Genomic DNA, 19,395 nt, shown 5'->3' with positions numbered 1-19,395 from the left:
CCACACACACACACACACGGCCTCTCCTGAGATAAGGGTGCTCTGCAGGGACTGAGGACAGTGGGATACTGGGGGGGTCACAAGCACAGAAAACAGGGGAAGGCAAATTCACAGAGTATAACCACAATTTATTCTGGGAAATTGAGTACAAACTAGTGCAATTTATTCAGCATAAAGGGGAAAAACTCAATAGTATAAGCTTTGAGTGCATCAGTAATTTGAAATACAGTAATTACAGCAGAGAACCAAATCGCCAGATATTAATGTGAGACAATAATGAGTTATTTTAGAGGTGCAACTCATTTTTTATTTAGAATTCCCATCAATATTAATCGACAATTTATATTTATTTTAATGATTTCAGGCAGTACATCGGCACCCATCACTCTGTGGCTTTAGCTACGCGACTGTGCAAGAGATGGACATTTAGATTTCCATTATAAGAAAATTGAAAAGTAGTTATTAGACATCTTTAAAGGCCTGGCCTTATATGTTCATACTATCAGCATGAATGATGGCAGAATGGTGGGAGATGAAGTGGTGCTGTATGCAGTAAAGGCTTAGACTGTGGTGACGGTTTACTCATTTACATTCAATGTTGTGGATCTCAGTTTCAAGTCATTTTCCAGCAGTTTTGAATTTAGGTGATTTACTTTTGCAGCAAAACGTCTACAAAGTTGAGGGTCACACGGGGCTCATCCAAAACTGAAATGTCCCCGATGGCTTTGGATTCGCAGAGCCAGTGGCTTCAGCGTTGGTTTGCACACAAAACCAGAGGGAAGACCACATTTCAGTGAACATAATCCACTTCTACGAGACGGAGCCAGTGACTCTGCATGTCAAAACAGAAAGTAACAAAGAGTGAAATGTTTGAAGAAAAAAAAATGTGCTCAGGTTGTGACATCTGGACACTCTCTGATGTGATGAGGCGGGACAGACCGAATGCTTTGACTCCAAGGGCAGCCATAACTGGAGAGAAAGAGCAAAGGCAAATGATGAAACATTAAAGAGAGAAAGAGAAAGAAACTCATTATATGGGAAAGGAAACACTTGTGTTAATTTCATGGACTGCCAGAACAGGTGACAGAAGGGGAGCTGTCCAATATGCAAGTAAGGAGAGCCTCCCCCCCCCCTCCCTCAGCTTCCTCGGTGAGAATGAAATAAATAAACAATGAATGGTCCACTCTCCTCGCGCGCCTCATCCCATCTCATGCATGGCTGCCAGTAATGGTCTACTGGGTGTCAGCTTTTATTGGCACGGCACAAAGCAAGTGCCAAGGGCTCGGCGGCTCGACTCCCCGCCGCAGACTCGGCCTGTGGATAAAAGCGAGCAAAATGCCCCAGCCGAGCTCAGAGACATAGTCATGTTGGGCTGGAACGAGGAAGTGCAGTGGAGAGGGGAGGGACTCAGGGCGCAGCTCCATGGGGCCGCTGCGGCGCTGCGACCTTCTGCACATGGAGCCGGGGAGAGTTGGAAGAACTTCATACTGCAAACTCAAGGAATAGCAGGTAAAGTGACTTCCATCGCGCTTTTCAGCTCCACGCCGACCTCGGGGGCTCGAACGACACCTTTAAATTAAACTTCTTCTCAAGAGTTTTAGGAAACATTTGGCACCTGACTGGAAGAAAAAAAAGAGAAAAGAAAAGACTCTCCTTATAGTTTCGGTGCAGGTGCGCCGCAGCATCAGATCCCGTTTGGTGCGCGTTATTCTCCGCCGGTCAGGACATGTAGCGGATTAACAAAGCAGAGTACCTTATAATTAGGAAATACAGAAAACTATTGTCACTTTTCCGTGTCGTTCGTTACTAAATAGTTAGCTTTTTAACGGAAGTAGTGGAATGTTCCCCTTTTTTTCCTGTCTCTTTTTCTCTTGGGAACACATGGATAAATTATTTCACAATCACTTGGATTTATTTAAAAACACTAATGTAATGTCTAAGATATCCTACTAATTATCGAGGCATTTCGCTTTAATTCTAACCTGTTTAATAGGTTGTTACGCTTCTGTCACAGCACCTGTTGCAACAGATGTGCGCGCTCAGTAAACTTCAGATAATCCCTCTGTAGGCCTGTCTGAAGTTTGATAAAATATTAAAATACACATTTTAGATGAAAAAACAACGACTTTTGATTAAGACGCAATTTTTGTCCGGGGCCAAAAACCGAAACCGTAAATGTGAAAATACTTTAGCGCTGCTTAAACAGGAAATCACTATGCAAACTCTAGCGCTCGTATACATTAATAATCGATACATCTGATAATTTTGTATTCACCTGTTCGAACCACAGTCTCAGTTAGTTGTTAAACGTCTGTGTGAAGGGAAGAAAAAACACACACATGTAGGCAGGACTGATGAAACTTTTTACAGTGAGGTGGAAAGTAGTTCATCAACGCCCAGACAGAAAAACCGAGAGGCAAACTGTTGAGGAAATAAAGTGTTTTCATCTTTTCAACACCTACAAAAAAAGTTCCTGCTTGTCGAAGTTGAGCATCTGCAAAAAAAAAATACATATATATATATATATATATATATATTTTGGCTTTTGATCAAATTAAGAATTAATGTAACTTCATAATTTTATCTTTAAAGTGGCGCTGCTCAGATGTAAAGCACCAAGTCAATGAGTTTCCATTAGTTTCTTTTCAAAGCTTAAACTGCAGGAGAGCATCTTTGTTTGATGTAATATGATTTATTTATTTTTTTAGCAAATATGAACGCATTTGAATTTTGCTTTCAAGTGAAATGTCATTTTTCTATGAGTTTGACACATTAAAGGGAAGTTGATAATTCACTCAAATCACACTTAAATGCAAATATCCAACATGAAACTAACACTCGGCAAAGTTAGTAGAAAAGATACGTTTGTTTCAGATCTTAGACAGATTAAAAACTCAGAAAGGAACCCCGGTACCTGCACACATAAGACTTTTTCATATCTCAGTTGGAAAGAGAAGTGCGGAAAGTGCTGCAAATCTGTCTGCAGATACATCATCTTTCTTGTCAGTAGAAACAGAAGTAGGAGGAGGGGGGGGGGCAGAGGAAGGCAGGCAGTTATTAAAATGATTGTACTGTCTGAATAGCAGAGTAGTGAAGTGTATCAGATGCAAATGAAGGAAACTTCTCTTCAGCGCACCTTTAGTCTCCCCTCACCCCCTCGGCGGGCTCCCAGAACACATCCGCTAACACTATCTACCCACTCACACCCATACATTTCATGAATTACCGATGAGAGTCTCCATGTGCATATGAACAAAGGTGACCGTGCACCACATTGCTTGGCAGTGTGGGCTAATCTCTAATCCTAATGGCTGATAAGAAAGCAGCCACAGCTTCATTACTACTCATACGACCCACGCACGGGTGTGAAAATTATGAATTCAGATGTTTTCATTAATCGTCAGTAGGTCTGTTTCGTGACTGTCTGAAGTGGAAACTTTTAGTTATTGTGCGTGAGAATAGAGAATTATGATTCGTACCGTTTGTGCATGTAATCGGAGTGAGGTCAGCATTAATGTGCGAGGAAACTGAGTTTATATAGTGTCAAAATATTATGTATACTTATATACGTGTTTTATTTCAGCCAAACGTCTAATTGTCATAAGCAGAAACATGAAACAAATATTTAACATGAACCTCCTGGGCCATAAATCACACTTTTATTTATTTTTTAAATGTTTAATCATTCAATTAAAGGTTAAAGATTTTTTTTTATCAAATTACGCTGTAATGTTGGATTATAATAAAAAAATATATTTCGGGATTATTTTTAAAACATGACATAAAACTTGTTTCAATTCTAACTGAAACACAAAAATGTCTTTTCCTCTATTTCTGTACTTGAGTGTTGCTTTGTGCGATCCAGTGTTGACTGTGCATTTTAAGTGTGTACCATGTGCGCTCATTTAAACAAACACACCAGTGTCTTAAGCTTCCTCCTGGGTATCCAAACTTTGCTGGTGTGGTCCTCAGTATCTGTTAACGGTTTTGTTGTTTCTCATCTCCACCCTGCTCCCTGGTGTTGCTTTTGCACCCCACTATGAGCAGACGCCTCTAACCCCCCCCCCCCCCCACCAAACACACGCATGCACACACAGACAGACACACACACACACACACACACACACACACAGGAGGAGGACCGAGAATTCTGTCAACCCACAAGCCTCTTCCTGCCTCTCCTCACTTGACATATAGTCAGACCAAAACTTTTCCAGTCCCCCTGTGCTGTGTCAAAAGTATTTTCTGTGACTTCCATTTCACTGGTTGAAAGATTCCACCTGTCCCCAGTTCATACACACACACACACACACACACACACACACACACACACACACACACACACACACACACACACACACACACACACACACACACATCCCCCAACAACAACCAGGACATGAGCAATAAGGTGTGAAAATCCTGCTATTTTCATAATTTCTGTTTGATTTGATTAAATAAATGACAAAAAAGTCATGACTGTTAAGTTGGATGAAAATATTTAAGGTACACAGTAGATGGTCTTTTAAAAAATAAAAATGTCATCAAAGTAGGACTTTAAACTTTGATGAGTTAAAATTCTAAATCACAACTAAAACCTAAATGGGATAAGTTTTTAAAATAGTACAAATAAAATGTTGGTAACACGTAGAATATAAAAACAGCATGAAAAGAGAATCACAAAATAGCAACTTCCTGAATATTCTCCGTGCACCTTACTTTCCACATGCCTACGCAAGTGGGTTTTGGCTGAACGTAGGAACTCTCTTTTTTATTTCTGCTGAAGCCCCCCCGCTGACACATCCGTGTTTCCCCTTCGCGCCATCTGCCCAGAAAAAAAAAAAATGGCACATGAGAATATACCCGCCCTCTGCCCCCGACCTCCAAACTCCAGATGCTGAAGAAGCGCGCTGCAGAGGCAAAGCTCAGCACAGTAACACGCACCACCCCGGTGTTGTGCTGAACAAATCTTCTGCACCAGTGACCTTTGCCCCCCTCCTCACACTTGCATCCTGGGCGTCTGCATGCCGCCGAGCTCCTGACTTGACTCCGCAGAATGTTGTGCGTTGCGACAGAGCGGCCCGGTCGCTTCCCACTATTTGTTCCAAATGTGTGGAGCCATCTGTCAGTAAAACAGGAAGGCCTAGGTTCCCCTTCTCCCTTGGGCTTGTTTCGCTATTTTCGGGAGCTTCACTTCTCCCTGTGAGGCTGCTTGGACTGGGCAGCGGCCCCACCAAGGGCTTCTTGAAGTGGCGGAGCTGGGGCTGAGGCTGTCGGGCCCATCTGCTGCAGGCTTGAGGGCCATCCATTATTAATGGGGCCACGAGCACTGGTGACTCCTCAGATATTCAGCCCTGGCCGGAGGATTGCTTCTAAAAAAAAAAAAAAAAAAAATTCATAAATAAAGAGAACTTCTCTGTCCTTCGGCCTGCTTTTCTGTCTCTTTTCTTTTCTCCGCGCCTTCCTGTTGGGTTCGCTCTCCTGACCTCTTGCCCTCCCATTGCTGTCTACATCTCTGCCTCTATAACTATCTCGCTGCTCTTCTGTCCCCCTCTCCTCTCTATTACTCTCCCTCTCTGTCCTCCCCGCTCTTTGTTTCTGATTGTGGCTCGCATGCGTCTGTGCCCAGGCCACGGGCTCAGCGATGCATGCTCAGTAAATTAGAGAGAACACGAGCGCCGATCAGCTGTGAGCGGCAAACACCCGCATCCTCGTGACCCGGGGCCAGTTAATTTTCTGCTTAATTTTGCGGCAGTCAGTTTGCATTTTTGGATGATTACGTGGCAGGAAATTAACAATAAATAACAAATGTGGTCTGAAAGCCTGTTCCCAGCGACCCGCCGCTACCAGCGGGCCCCGTCAGCTGGAGCCTAGCCACTCTCCGAGCTCAGTCTCTCTGTCAGACTTGTAATGAAAATGTCTGTGATTCTTTGTAATGTAATGTGGGGGACAGTGGTGTGTCTGCGGCGGTGACGAGTGATCTCACTGAGGTGACAAAGTCACGCCGAGAAGTACACCCTTTACTCCACTCTGGCTTTTTATAATGTTGTTTTCTCCGCCTGCACTTGATTAAACTCACACACATCTACATCTCCATCTCTCTCCCATTAGAGTACTTGCACCGCATGGAGACGGAGGAGGCCCAGGAAATGGCCCAGATGCCAGGTAAAAGACTACCCACTGCATGATTGAGCTGTAGAGTGCAGAAAGTAGACACAATAGGCCCAACAAACAGGCTCTTACAGCGCCCGGAGGTAATTTTGCATCTCCTGAATGAGACACGTCGTGGGGCCGTGTGGTGAGTGATGCGTGTTTGCTGGTGTGTGTCTCCCCAGGCCGGGACAGCCCCCCCAACGACACATCCGAGGAGGCAGAGGAACCGATGGCCGTCCCCGAGGACCTGTCAGCCAGCTCCACCCACCAGCTGAACAACAGAGGGGACAAAGGTATGAGGCAACGTCTCACCAAACGCACCCACAGCCACCCAGAACATCACTGATGCTTGTGCGAATTAAGAATGAAGTAATCCAAGTGCGTGATTGCTACGTTAAATTGAGTGTATCCATGAAGCAGCAATCAAAACGAGTCAAACCCACCGCAGTGCCTTTCCCAACAGTAATGTGTTCACTCCCAAAGCATCCAAATCAGTGTAAAATGGTTAAATGAAAGTAATGTCAGTATCAAAAGCATTACATATATATTCATAAAAAAGGCATTAAAATGTTTTTACAACCTAATCCCATACACATCCAGTGGGAGATATTTGCCGTTCCAAATCCCTTGGAAAAATTAATTTAAAGCTGCAAAGAGACACATTTAGGTCATTGGCAGAAAAGGTAAAAGGAAAAAAAAAAGATCCCTTTGATCCATGGCATGTCATTAATAAGCTGAATCTTAAGGAATAGCTAATGTGGCCTTGATTTGAGTTTGTGAACATCAAGCCAGGGAATATCATGGTGAAAATAAGGATGAAGCATGCTAGGGGGATTCACATCGAGGCGCCGTATATTTATCTCAAGTCCCCTAACATGGGTGGTTTGTGAAAAATCAGGGGGAATCATTATTGGTCATTAAAAGCTAATCAGTTTTACATGACAGCAAGATGAATCAGACATAAAATTCAGTTTTCATAGCTTAAATAATACAGGTAATGTTTCTAAGTTGTTGTATATTTATGAAATTATAAACATTTTGATACGTTCACTGAATGTCCAAAATGATAGGGAACGTCACCACTTTGAAGATGCACTCAGATGAGGTGAATTCACATGAGGGCCATTGTCATTCATTTATTTGATTTATTAAATCGTCACCAATCACAAAGAAAGGAGATATGGAAGACAGGAACGTAAAGACTTGGACAAGTTTGAGATGTGAAATGTGCCTGAAGAGGTGCAACTCAGTTCAACTGAAATAGGATGTGCAAGAGTTTCCTAAGAAGAACTTGCCATCATACAGTTTCAACACTCCTGGAGATAAAGAGTTCAGGAAGAGGGCCGAGCTCAGAGAGATCAGTGCATCACTACACCACATAGGTCACACACCTGCACACACACACACACACACACACACACACACACACACACACACACACACACGCTTACTCACAAAGGCTCTCTGTTTGACTTTACAACTGTTGAGCTCAGAGCTCAGAAATCGGTTCTGAACAAGTGCTGCGATGGCAACAATCAACACGTTAAATCGAGTTAGGGAGCTTTTGTAGAGCCATGTTTTATACGACTGTGTACATGTTGAGAGGGCACAGCTGTCTGTGGCGTGTATGACTTTATGTACTACATGTGAGTTTCTGTTCATTCCCTATAAGAGTGCGATCACTTTGCGTGTGTGTGTACGTGTGTCTATATAGGGGCAGAGAGAAAGAAGGGAAGTGCAAGTATCTGGTACATCTATGCATGGCTGCCTCTGTGATAAAAGGCAGAATGAGTTATAATTATCACCCAGGATCATGTGCTGCTCAGTTCTTTGTCGTGAAAAAAGTAAAAAAGCAGGGGAACTATATGTGGGACACGGACCTCATAGTATCGAAAGCTCAAAACCTCAAAACCCAGGTTGTTTCCTGTTACGAATAAGTCTTCACAGCATGGGATCGTCACTGTCACTGCGCATTCACAACGCTGCAAGGTTTTTGTTGCCCATATCAGTGTGTTCAGTAAATTGTCACAAAAATGCAAACTAAATTCATTTAATTGTCTTCTGTTGCTTCAAATGAAAATTTTAATGGAAGCATGTTTGGTTAAAGGCAGTAAAGGCGGTACGATGGCCTTCTCGACATCCTAGTGAAATGATTTTTCTTTCACTTTCGGTGATTCAGATAATAGCCTTTGCTATTTCAGAGACATGAGACTAAGAGGGAGACTGAACTGTCTAGTTCCCAAAAACGTGGAGGCGAGTTTCAGAAAAAAAAAAAGTGTGAGGGGAAAAGCAGGCTGTTTTTGGCATTGAGAGTGTTACTGGCGTGGTTTAACACATGTGGTCCCACTCTTTTGCACACAGGGTTATTTTCAGGCAGTGAGAGCAGCACAAGTCAGTAACAGGAACCTCCAGCAGGCTCCCTGTGTTTCCACACTGCAGAACTAACGCACTTGCTAAATGGCTTCCAATCTTCCAATTATTTCTTATTATACAAAAATCCGTCTTTTACACTAGTACAATAGCTTTTTTTAGATATATATTAGTAAGTCACTTCTCTCAGTATTTGTCATTGATGCATTCTACCCCTTCATCTGTAACATGAGGATTAGATTCACATCAGGTTATAACTATTATATTGCGACCTTTTTTGTTTGTCTGACCCTTGCTTCCCAAAACGAGCAAATCAGGATGTGTGACCGTGACAAACAAGATAAAAAGTAAAAAGCCTTCTTCCTATTCCCAATTCAGTCACAACTTCCCCATATCCATGAGAAGTGTGGAGGGGGGGGGGGGGGGGGGGGGGGGGGGGGGGGCAGCCCAGCGTTCATAGTTCCCTTCTGGCTGCTTTAGCTGGCTGAAAACCTGACAACCACAGAGAAACACAAAGGTTTTTTAAAGTTCATCGTTCAAAGAATTCTGAAATAAATGTGAAGAAACACAATTCTTTTCTTATGTAGCCTACAGTATACACCTTTTTATATTTTTATTACATGTTTCATTGTTTTTAAATTATCTCCTGCCAATACTGAGCAATAGTTCCATTCAGCCTTTTTATTGGTACATCATTTTACAACTCCCTGTTGACATTAGTAACGTATTTTAGTTACCCAGAAAACTGTGGCAACCAGAGGTTATGTGGCTAAAACCATAAATTCAATTAAGAGTGTTGAAGTGGTGTAGCCACTTGTAGAGTTTTGCTTTCGAGCTCTGTGATATGCAAATGGGACAAACCTGAACACTTGCCCGAAAGAAAATCCCTCCTCCTTACGTGAAGTGCTTATGCCTGACTGAAACCCGGTAGTGGTTCAAGTGAGATATTCATATCTCATACCTATTATTTGTAACGTGCAAAGTAAAGTCTCCGAAAGACATGACTCCGGCTGCTTAGTGCAGGTTGTAATCAAACGTGTCTTAAGTGAGTGTTTCCCAACCAGGTGTGTTTTCGGGGGAGTACTTCTGTTGTTGCATGGAGGAGTAATACAAAAATTAAGATAGAAATTACAATTTCAATTTAAAAAAAAAAAAAAAAATCTCATATTGAGTCACGGGAACACCACTTGTTGAGAGTGTGTGTAATGTAGTAGTAGTAGTAGTGTAGAAAAGGAGAAACAGTTAGCTAACAGTAATAAAGAAACTGTTTGAATAGTTAACGTTAGCTAACAGTAATGGATAAACTGTTTGAATAGTTAACGTTAGCTAACAGTAACAAAGAAACTGTTTGAATAGTTAACGTTAGCTAACAGTAATGGATAAACTGTTTGAATAGTTAACGTTAGCTAACAGTAATGGATAAACTGTTTGAATAGTTAACGTTAGCTAACAGTAACAAAGAAACTGTTTGAATAGTTAACGTTAGCTAACAGTAATGGATAAACTGTTTGAATAGTTAACGTTAGCTAACAGTAATGGATACGTTGATAAAATAGTTATGATATGGATAAAAGGTTAAATAGTTGAAAGTAATGGATAAATAGAGAAATGATGTTAGCTAAAAGGTTAAAATAGTCTGAGTTAGCTTAGAGTAATGGATACACATTTAAAATAGTTAGCTAACAGTAATGAATACATGGGTAAAATAGCTAACGTTAGAAGAGCTCAAAATAGTTAATGTTGTGGATAAAAGGTTATATAGTTGAAAGTAATTGATAAATAGAGAAAAGTAATGGATAAATGCTGGATATATTAAAAAAAGAAAGATGTAATGGATAATACCGAAACTCATCATCAGCTTTTGCACTTTAGTAGAACATAAGCACCATTTTGTTTTTACAAACAGTGAAGCCTTTCGTTTTCTATGCGTGCACGGCTGGTGTCTCTCTTATCTCATCTGCTCAGCAACAAGACGCAAGAGTTTGTCCACAGAATTTTAACAGATGAGCAGATTGTTGTTGAAAAAATGCGTGGAGATGGACGATGGGATTATGCTACTTTGATTCGGAAAAGCGATCATAAACATCTCATGATCCTACTCTGTTAGTGTGCTCCATCTCATCCTATCTGACATTCTGTACACTAGGCGATTTATGTGCTCACGTTGAAAACAAAACTCCTACAAAAGGAAAAAAAGCAACAACAACCAGGTTTCAGTTACAGGCTGTTTAACAATTCCTTTCCCGTGCTTCCCTTTCTGTCACTTCTCCATAATTCTTGGTATTTCAGTTAGGCTGGCCCTCTTTCTGAAGCTTCCCCTTTTCCATGGATTCCTATATTTCATGATTTCCACTTCTTCCTCTTCACTTGTACAAACAGAGGTAGAGGCATGGGGAAATCAGGCTGCCACCGTGACATGCAAACCACAAGCTGTGTAGCTGTGGGACTTGCAAGATCTGTCAGTTCTCTTAACTGCTCTGTGGTGGGAAAAGAAGGAGCAGGTAGTTCGGCACAGAGGACACTTCTCTTTTGTGATCACTTTGGGAACACCACACATTTAGTAGAGATTATGGTTTAGTATAAATTATAGTTGGCATTCATCAATCATGCAGCATTTAGTTTCTGTACTCTGAAAGGCTTGCATTAGGAGGATTAAAACCCGTCTAAATAGTGAAATGGCCGAATGTGAGTTTGTCTTGTGTGTGCCTGCGTGTGCACATCGCACTCTCTTGCTCTGATAGTTACCGCCGTCGTCCCTAGTTTCACACTGCTTCCTGTGTCTCTGTTTCCTGTTTATCTTGCTGTCATTTGTTTTACCAAAGTGTGATGGTGCTAGATGATCTGTGTGTTTCTTCATCACTGACATCCTCAAACAGTAAGCACGCTATCCACCTGTGTATCCCTATGCAGCTATGCTGCAGGGAAATAAATAGGCAGTATGGTCTACGGTTTAGATGAGCAGGTTGATCTTATCTGAAGATTGTTGATTTTTCACCGGCTTTATTCACAAAAATGTCTAAAGTAAAAGGGGAAGCTTTTGATGCAGCATCCTGGTAAACATGAAAATGTTGCATTGTGCACTAAAGGAGGTTTTTCCTTGCAAAGCCGTTGTTGCCCTAGTTATATTATAGTGCAGTTGCAGTGCCGTTAAACACAGAGTCTATCACGACAGAGGAGCGAGGGGATGAACAGAAACACATTGGCTACAATAAAGCCAGGTCCTATTAAAGTTCAGTTTCATGGCTGCAAGAAACACAGTTTGAGTTCGTCAATTTAGTCTTTATAAAATGAGAAAGTATGTAATTTATTTGAACAAGTAAAAAAATGTCACACATAATGTGAAAAAAAAGAAGAGAGCTTTAAGGAAGCATCTCACCAAAATAAAATACAAAACATGAGACGAGGAATAATTTATCTATGACAATCTGAAAAATAAATATATATATTATAAATATATAAATAAGAAGTTGGGAAAGAAAAGTACAAAATAAAGACAAAAAGAATTAAAGATTAAGAAGAACAATATTAATGGCATACTTAAACTATGTTTTTACTTAGAATGAACAAACCAAGTCATACCAAACAAAATGAAATAGTTCTCTTGCATTTTTAGAAATAATCAGTGAGATAAAGTCGATATAACGACCAAACATTTATCAGAAACATCAATTCTTTCAGTGAAGACAGACATTCATGTTCACAAAATCGTTTCACTTTCCTATTATGAAACCTTTCAGGCCAGGCAAACGCAACTCCAAGGCTACACCACAATGTTACAATAAGCAGCTCTATCTATTCTCATGTCACAGTATCAATATCACACTGATAATTGCCCATCTTTAGTACATAACATCATGAAAGAATCATGCTCGTATTCTAAACCGTGGCCCCCCCTTGCCCTCTTTTCCAGCCTGTAACATTAAAGTTGAGGCTCGCAGTGATGAGGAGAATGGGCTGGCCTGTGACATGAATGGCGTGGAGGAGGAAGAGTGCGCGGAAGACTTGCGCGTGATCGATGCCTCGGGGGCCAAGGTGAACGGCTCACAGCCGAGCCTCGAAGCCAAGGCCTTCTCCTCGGCCGGCGGTATCCGGCTGCCCAACGGGAAGCTCAAGTGCGATATCTGTGGGATAGTTTGCATTGGCCCCAATGTGTTGATGGTGCACAAGCGAAGCCACACTGGTAAGCCACCTGCAATACTTCTTGCCCTTCCTTTACACCCATGTTCACTGTCAGTATGAGAGGATGGATGAGGGGTAGAAAGGTGTCTGCCGTGGCTCCCGCACATGTGTAGAGCATTTCTTCTGACTTTAAATGGCATAAATGAAGCTTAGATTGGTTGTCCCCTACTAACACCAGCAGTATCATTATGCATAAATAAACTTTAGAGCCTGTTCTTATGTTTGCAGTCACCCTTATACTCAGTCGTTTGGCTGTATGCATGTCAGCCTTCCTATCGTGCGTGAAATAGACTTTGAGCATACCATTAGCATTCATTATTGTTCATCTAAATGACTCTGAACTACCACATAACAAGCAACAGTAACTTATCAAATTATTACAGCGATAAAGTAGCAGAGAAGAACTTGGTCCGAAAAAACATGCCCTCAGTTGAGAAACAGGATATATCTGCGGCAATTAAATGGAATCTCTATGAAGTGACAATTATCTGGCTATTAAAAGTTTTTTCAAATTTCAAAATTGATATTCTATTGTAATGAAGCCAAACCAGTGGTGGGGAACATTTTTGAAAAAGGCACTTAGCTGTCAAGCTTTAGAAACTAATGAAACTCAAAATGGAAGAAAGGAACACTAGACTAATGTAAATGCAAAAGAAAGTACAATAAAAGATATAATGAAGTGCCTCCTATTTAAATAGAAAATACTCTGTGGTGAGTCTTTGCTCCTGAAATGCATTTTTAATGAATTTCCTTTTTTATATATTTTTGCTGCTTCACTGGTGACTCTTATTTTATGGGGGGCCTTTGAGAAAAAAAGAAAAAAAAAGCCATATTAAAACGTTCTCACAGAATGCCACAACACTCGGAGAGGCTGGATATTGGTTTATTCCAGAAGCGCTGATCAGGAAGACTGGCTCTCAACACAAAGTGTTTCCTTCGCTTTATTCAAATGAGGCTGAATTTGCATTGTGATGTGCCGCTCTTATTTTAGAGACGAAGAAGAGGAAAAAATGAGATTTTCAGATCAAATTGACCTAGGCAATGGTGCATTACGGAACTGGCAGGCTGAGTCTGAAAGGCTCTTGTTCGATCAGAGCGGCAGAAGCCGGTGGGGCAGGGGGAGCACGGAGAGATGGAGTGTCACTCTGCTGTGAAACCCTCTCTCAGGCTGCTGGAGCGCTCTCTGCCCCGGAGACGCTCCGTCATCCGGCTTGTTCTGGCGCTCGGCGTGCTTGTAGTGCAGCGACCCCACATTTCCTGCAGCGCGCTCCTTCATCCACGCGTTAAAAGACAGAGACGTTGTGCTTTTGTCGTTGTCAGTGGAGGGATCGAACACAGAGAGGTCAGGGAGAGTGGTGCAATGAAGACAAACATTAAAAATCAAGAATATAAAATAAAAACATATATAAAAGTGAGTGCCAGTAAAACCTACGCATTGTGTTTTGAGCTGCCTCTTTACAATAGTGTGCATCTGTTGTGTTGTTGTCCTCAGGAGAACGTCCGTTCCAGTGCAGTCAGTGCGGTGCCTCTTTCACCCAGAAGGGCAACCTGCTGCGTCACATTAAGCTCCATTCGGGGGAGAAACCCTTCAAGTGTCACCTGTGCAGCTACGCCTGTCGCAGGAGGGACGCCCTCACCGGCCATTTGCGCACCCACTCGGGTGAGTAAGCAAAGGTCACCCTCACTGAAAATGTATGCACTCGTGGTAACTCCTGGACTGCCTTTACAAAAGGCATGTCCTGTTTCGCAGTGCATACGGTGAGAGATTAGTGCTATGTAAGGGGAAGTTGACAGGGTGTAGATATGGTGTCACTTTTTTTTTCTTTTTTTTCTGCAAATGCTTTGCAGAAGTATGTGCTAATGAAATATTTGGGTGTAAACAGCACACTTACAAAGCCCGCTCTGAATAGCTCAGCAGAACAGTGAACTGCAAAATGATTCTTGCACAGCAGTTTCAACTTAAATCAATTTAATTTGCTGTCTTTGATTACCGTGAAAGGCTTAAAACCAACAGCGTCTGTCAGTACTTTCTACTAGGTTTGTGACACTCAGCTCCAAGACCATTCATTCTTACCAAAGGCTTTAAAACAGGTCACAATGAATATAATGTCATTTCTCAAAAAGGCTGAGCAATTTCCTAAAATCAGCAGGGCACAGTAGTTTTTGGCAAACATTGCTCAAACTGCAGTAAATAGTGTATTTGTTGGGGACCACGTTCAGCCATGGATTAATACACATTTGGTGCTCTTGTAAGTTTTTACTTTGAAGCAGCAGGACTTTGGGATTGACTGAACACCAAAAATAAACAAGGGCCGTAGCCAGACTTTTAGAAATACTGAGGTCATTGCTCCCTTTTTTCAAAATTCATTTACAATTTCAATAGATTTTATTCCACAACCTTGGCTCTATTATTATCTAGTTTAAAAGCCTTCTCCACAAGACCAGGAATAAACTTCTGATGGGGAAATACCTTATTTATTTATTTTGTTGCCATCATTTTTTTAAATATACACTCGACAGCTCATAAAATACCCACTATGAGTACGTTTTTATTTGTAAAATGTAAACTCCCCCAAGTTGCCTCCCAAATTCCCCCCAAAAAACACAGAGGACATGACCTCAGTGGTAGCTACAAAGATCACCTGTCAATCAAACAGTGTGGGCGGTACTGCCAGGTCCTTTTTCATTGGGTTTTCTCTCTATGAACCCTTTGTAGGCGGTACTCTTTTCTTTGTCTTACCACTCTTCACGCTAAATACCCAGTTTGTCTTCTTCCATTTTTTCCCGTCAAACTGGAAGTGTAAAATCAGTTCCTGTATTTTTCCAGGGAAAGAGCCACCAAAAGGCCAGTTAGAACAGCAGAATAGCTTAGGCTGAATCTCTATTGTGTTACGAAACCAAAATATATATAAAGGTAATATCATCAACCATGACATACAATATAGCACTGCCTTGTTCACTGATCTAATGTGGGTTTTTCTCTCTGCAGTTGGAAAACCCCACAAGTGTGCGTACTGTGGGCGGAGTTACAAGCAGCGCAGCTCTCTCGAGGAGCACAAGGAGCGGTGTCACAACTACCTCCAGTGCATGGGGCTGCAGAACAACATCTACACAGGTTGGTGCCTCACGAGACGCACACTTCACTTTCACCCAAATCTGAGGGCCCACTTTACCCTGAGTGCAGGACGCGCTATGCATGCAGCAGCAGTGCACCTTGAAGCTGTTACTAAATGCTCCAACAGGTCAGGTCATTTCCATTCGAATATATCATGCAGAAGTTCTTCAGCTGTGTTAAATGATTGCAGGGATAATTTAGTCAATTTAATCATGTTGTCAGGATAAAGTTCTGTTTTTATCCATGTTTACCCAGCAGTCATATATTGAATGAACTGAGATATTTCATGTGCAGGGTGCTGTAAACCTCTGCACTTAAGCCTAGAAAAACACGTATACCTCATCTGTGAGCATGAACTAATACTTTATTTATAGACCAAGTGTGTCTAGACTCTGTGTTCTGTGAGAACACTATACCATCAGACCAGAAAATACCACCGTGTGTTGTCAGGCACTAGCTCATCACTTTGAACAGGACAAATTCAAATCTCTTTGACTCTGAAATCTACTTTTCTGTCTTGCTTTCCAGTAGTAAAGGAAGAAAGCAACCAGAATGAGCAGAGGGAAGACTTAAGCCAGACGGGATCTGACAGAGCCTTGGTGCTAGACAGACTAGCTAATAATGTAGCTAAGCGTAAGAGCACTATGCCACAGAAGTTTGTGGGTAAGGGCTGAAATCTGCTTCTTTTGTGTAATATACAATATCGCTGCTTTTGCTGATACATTTGTGTAACCGCTGCGCCTGTGAAAGCTGCATAGGTGAAGCTGCAATGTGTTTTGTGTTTATTACGTTGTCTTTGCAGAATGCATGCAGTGTGACAGAAAAAAAAGTATATTTTTACAATTCAGCCTCAACAGGAATTGTGCCTTTAACTTGTTTGAACACTGTTAGAAAAGCCTATGTTTGAATGTTGAAATGGTGTTTAATCATGTATATTGATATTACATTCAGATGATGATAATGTTCATAATAAAAGACAGAGAAAAAGCTGAAAGTTAGGAGGCTCAGGAAAAAAGCCAGTATGAGACTAGAAATACCAATATGAGACCAGAAGAAACAAAAACAGTGAGTCGTTGTCTAACTCAGCTAGAGAGGAGCAGGCTCGGTATTAATGTGGTGTAATCACAGGACGGAGGTGAAAGTTCAAGCGTGTCAGTGAAGTATAACCTCCACATTGCTCTTGTGTCTCTCTCCCAACCCTCAGGCGACAAACGTCTGTCAGACCTGTCCTACGACGGAGGAGCAGGTGAGATGATTCAGCCCCACGTCATCGACCAGGCCATCAACAGCGCCATCAGCTACCTGGGGGCAGAGTCGCTCCGGCCTCTGGTCCAGACCTCCCTGGCCTCCTCTTCTGACGTGGGCCTCAGCTCCTTGTACCCGCTGCACAAGCCGGCGCCCGAGGGCCACGTGGGGACGGGCCTCAGCCTGACGGCCAAAGACAGCGCGGCCGAGAACCTGCTGCTCCTCTCCAACTCCAAGTCGGCCTCCAGCGAGAAGGACGGCTCGCCCAGCCACAGCGGCCAGGACTCCACGGACACCGAGAGCAACAATGAGGATCGCTCCGGTGGGGCGCCGTCCGGCCTCATCTACCTGACCAACCACATCACCTCGGGGGTGAGGAACGGTATGCTCCCTCTGGTGAAGGAGGAGCAGCAGAGGCAGTACGAGGCCACCCGGCCCAGCATGGAGATGGCGTCCGAGGGCTTCAAGGTGGTGACGGCGGACGGGGTGCAGGTGAGGGTGTACCGGTGCGAACACTGCCGCGTTCTCTTCCTGGACCACGTCATGTACACCATTCACATGGGCTGCCATGGCTTCAGAGACCCCTTCGAGTGCAACCTCTGTGGTCACCAGAGTCAAGACCGATACGAGTTCTCCTCGCACATGACGCGGGGGGAGCATCGCTACTGAGCCCCGTCCACCAGACAACACACACCTCCACACAGACAAACAGGTGTGTGTGTGCACACACACACACACACACACACACACACTCAGTCATGCAGACATGCAGCTGATATACATGCATAAGAAATACAAGATGTAAAATACACTGTTGATGTCTGAAAGTTGTGTTTTTTTATACAAAGTATGCATGTTTGTGGAACACAGATTCATGTACAACTATAAAATCAAGACTTTTATTTCCCCTTTCAAATGCTATGTTCAAATGGAAGAGTAGTCTTTTTTTTTTTTTTAAACAAAATGATGTTCAGTGAAGATAACACAGCAGAGTTACTGAGCCACAATCCTACAGAGGGTTAAATGATGTATTTACAGTTTGCCACATGTATAAAATATGTCTTTTCTTTTGGAAAACCATGCAGCAACTTTTTTTCTAGATTTAGTATAGAAACGATTACCATCCTCACATTTACAAATCTGTATATTGAAGTGTCCGAAATGTTCTGCAGTTGTTTCCAGTGCAGTAAAAACCATTTTAGAAAATGAAATACAATCAATAAAAACAATCAGTGTAGATAACCCCACACGTCCCTTTCAAAGTTTCAACCTGTTCTTGTATTTGTAACAACCTACATATTATTTATATCACATTTACACGCCTGTCTGTTTTTGTATTTATTACAGTGATCGATGTTTGTTTGTAGAGTAGTTAATAAAAGCTGCATCTCTTTCTGTCCAACTGTACTAAATGTGTTTGAGGTGAAAACAGGACCGCTGCTGGGTTTTATTTTGAATTTTATCAGAAGAAAATGTTATCCTGGACTTTTGTTTTGGCACCTGATGGCTAAGAATCGTTTCACTCAGAAAGAAAACGAGCCATTTGAGGTTTGAAGGAGCTTTATGCTTGCAAAATATCAATAAAGGATATTTTATATATGCACAAAGAGCGGGCTAGTGTTGTGTGTTACTGTGGATGAGTGTAGTAATAAGGAGGAAGTTTAGTTTTAATGACTAAAGGTCCACTGCTAACAGACCTGCAGCTACCTGCAGGGGTCATCTCTATAAATTCATATGGATATTTTTATTACTATTAACCAGCTGTCAAAATGTCCACGTTAAACTGAAAATCATTCCTGGAGTTAATGAAAAGTTTTTACCTTCTTAAAAAATATGGAGATTTCATTTCTCACTCTCGAACCTTCTGAAATAATTAAGTTTAGATGTCATTCAAGATGCTGCTCTCTCCTGCCTGTCAAGGAAGAGCCAAGAAAGAGGGCATGACTGGCATTTGTGTACACAACACACAAACACTGAGAACATCTACTGTGAGAGGAGAATAAATAAACACCTCTCCACATACGATTACCATGAGTGGTTTCAAAGTATTTTGATGTTGCATAAAAGAGCTAATTTCCGTCAAATATCGATCTTTTCTTCAGTGTGGTTGTAGTTCTAAACCATACGCTCACATATTCTTTTTCACGAAAAACATTCCCTCATATGAATTCACCAAGGATGCCAAACAGAAGGCTGAAACATCACAGGGGCATTTGTCCACACAGAGACCCTCGTGTTAAAATTGTGACATCAAGGGAGTACATTGTAGCATAAGCAGCAGACACACACACACACACACACACACACACACACACACACACCAGCATGTGGAC

At 42.0% G+C, this 19,395-nt stretch overlaps 1 protein-coding gene and 1 long non-coding RNA gene across 10 annotated transcripts; one reads left to right on the top strand and one right to left on the bottom strand.

Annotated features, from left to right (window-relative positions):
- Positions 1-107: 107 nt before the first annotated feature.
- On the bottom strand, positions 108-2,379 carry LOC137884254 (uncharacterized). Its single transcript, XR_011104717.1, has 2 exons — positions 2,276-2,379; positions 108-969 (listed from the first exon to the last, which is right to left on the bottom strand). It is a non-coding gene; the product is annotated as an uncharacterized lncRNA (long non-coding RNA).
- On the top strand, positions 1,039-18,671 carry ikzf1 (IKAROS family zinc finger 1 (Ikaros)). 9 transcript variants are annotated; one of them, XM_068725919.1, is made up of 8 exons: positions 1,039-1,509; positions 6,112-6,165; positions 6,336-6,446; positions 12,434-12,703; positions 14,195-14,362; positions 15,692-15,817; positions 16,349-16,480; positions 17,022-18,671. In XM_068725919.1, exons 1-8 carry the CDS (start codon positions 1,176-1,178, stop codon positions 17,729-17,731), a joined length of 1,905 nt encoding a protein of 634 aa, XP_068582020.1. In that variant the 5' UTR covers positions 1,039-1,175; the 3' UTR covers positions 17,732-18,671. The 9 variants fall into 9 exon arrangements, with proteins under 9 accessions (XP_068582020.1, XP_068582010.1, XP_068582047.1 ...); XM_068725909.1 differs by having other exon boundaries at positions 16,346-16,480; XM_068725946.1 differs by lacking the exon at positions 12,434-12,703.
- Positions 18,672-19,395: the final 724 nt, after the last annotated feature.

The sequence above is a fragment of the Cebidichthys violaceus genome, unplaced genomic scaffold (genome assembly GCF_023349555.1).
Source record: "Cebidichthys violaceus isolate CVI_PGR_0920_01 unplaced genomic scaffold, fCebVio1.0.p SCAF_10, whole genome shotgun sequence".
Lineage (NCBI taxonomy): Eukaryota > Metazoa > Chordata > Actinopteri > Perciformes > Stichaeidae > Cebidichthys > Cebidichthys violaceus.
This window is presented reverse-complemented; position numbering and strand designations above follow the sequence as displayed.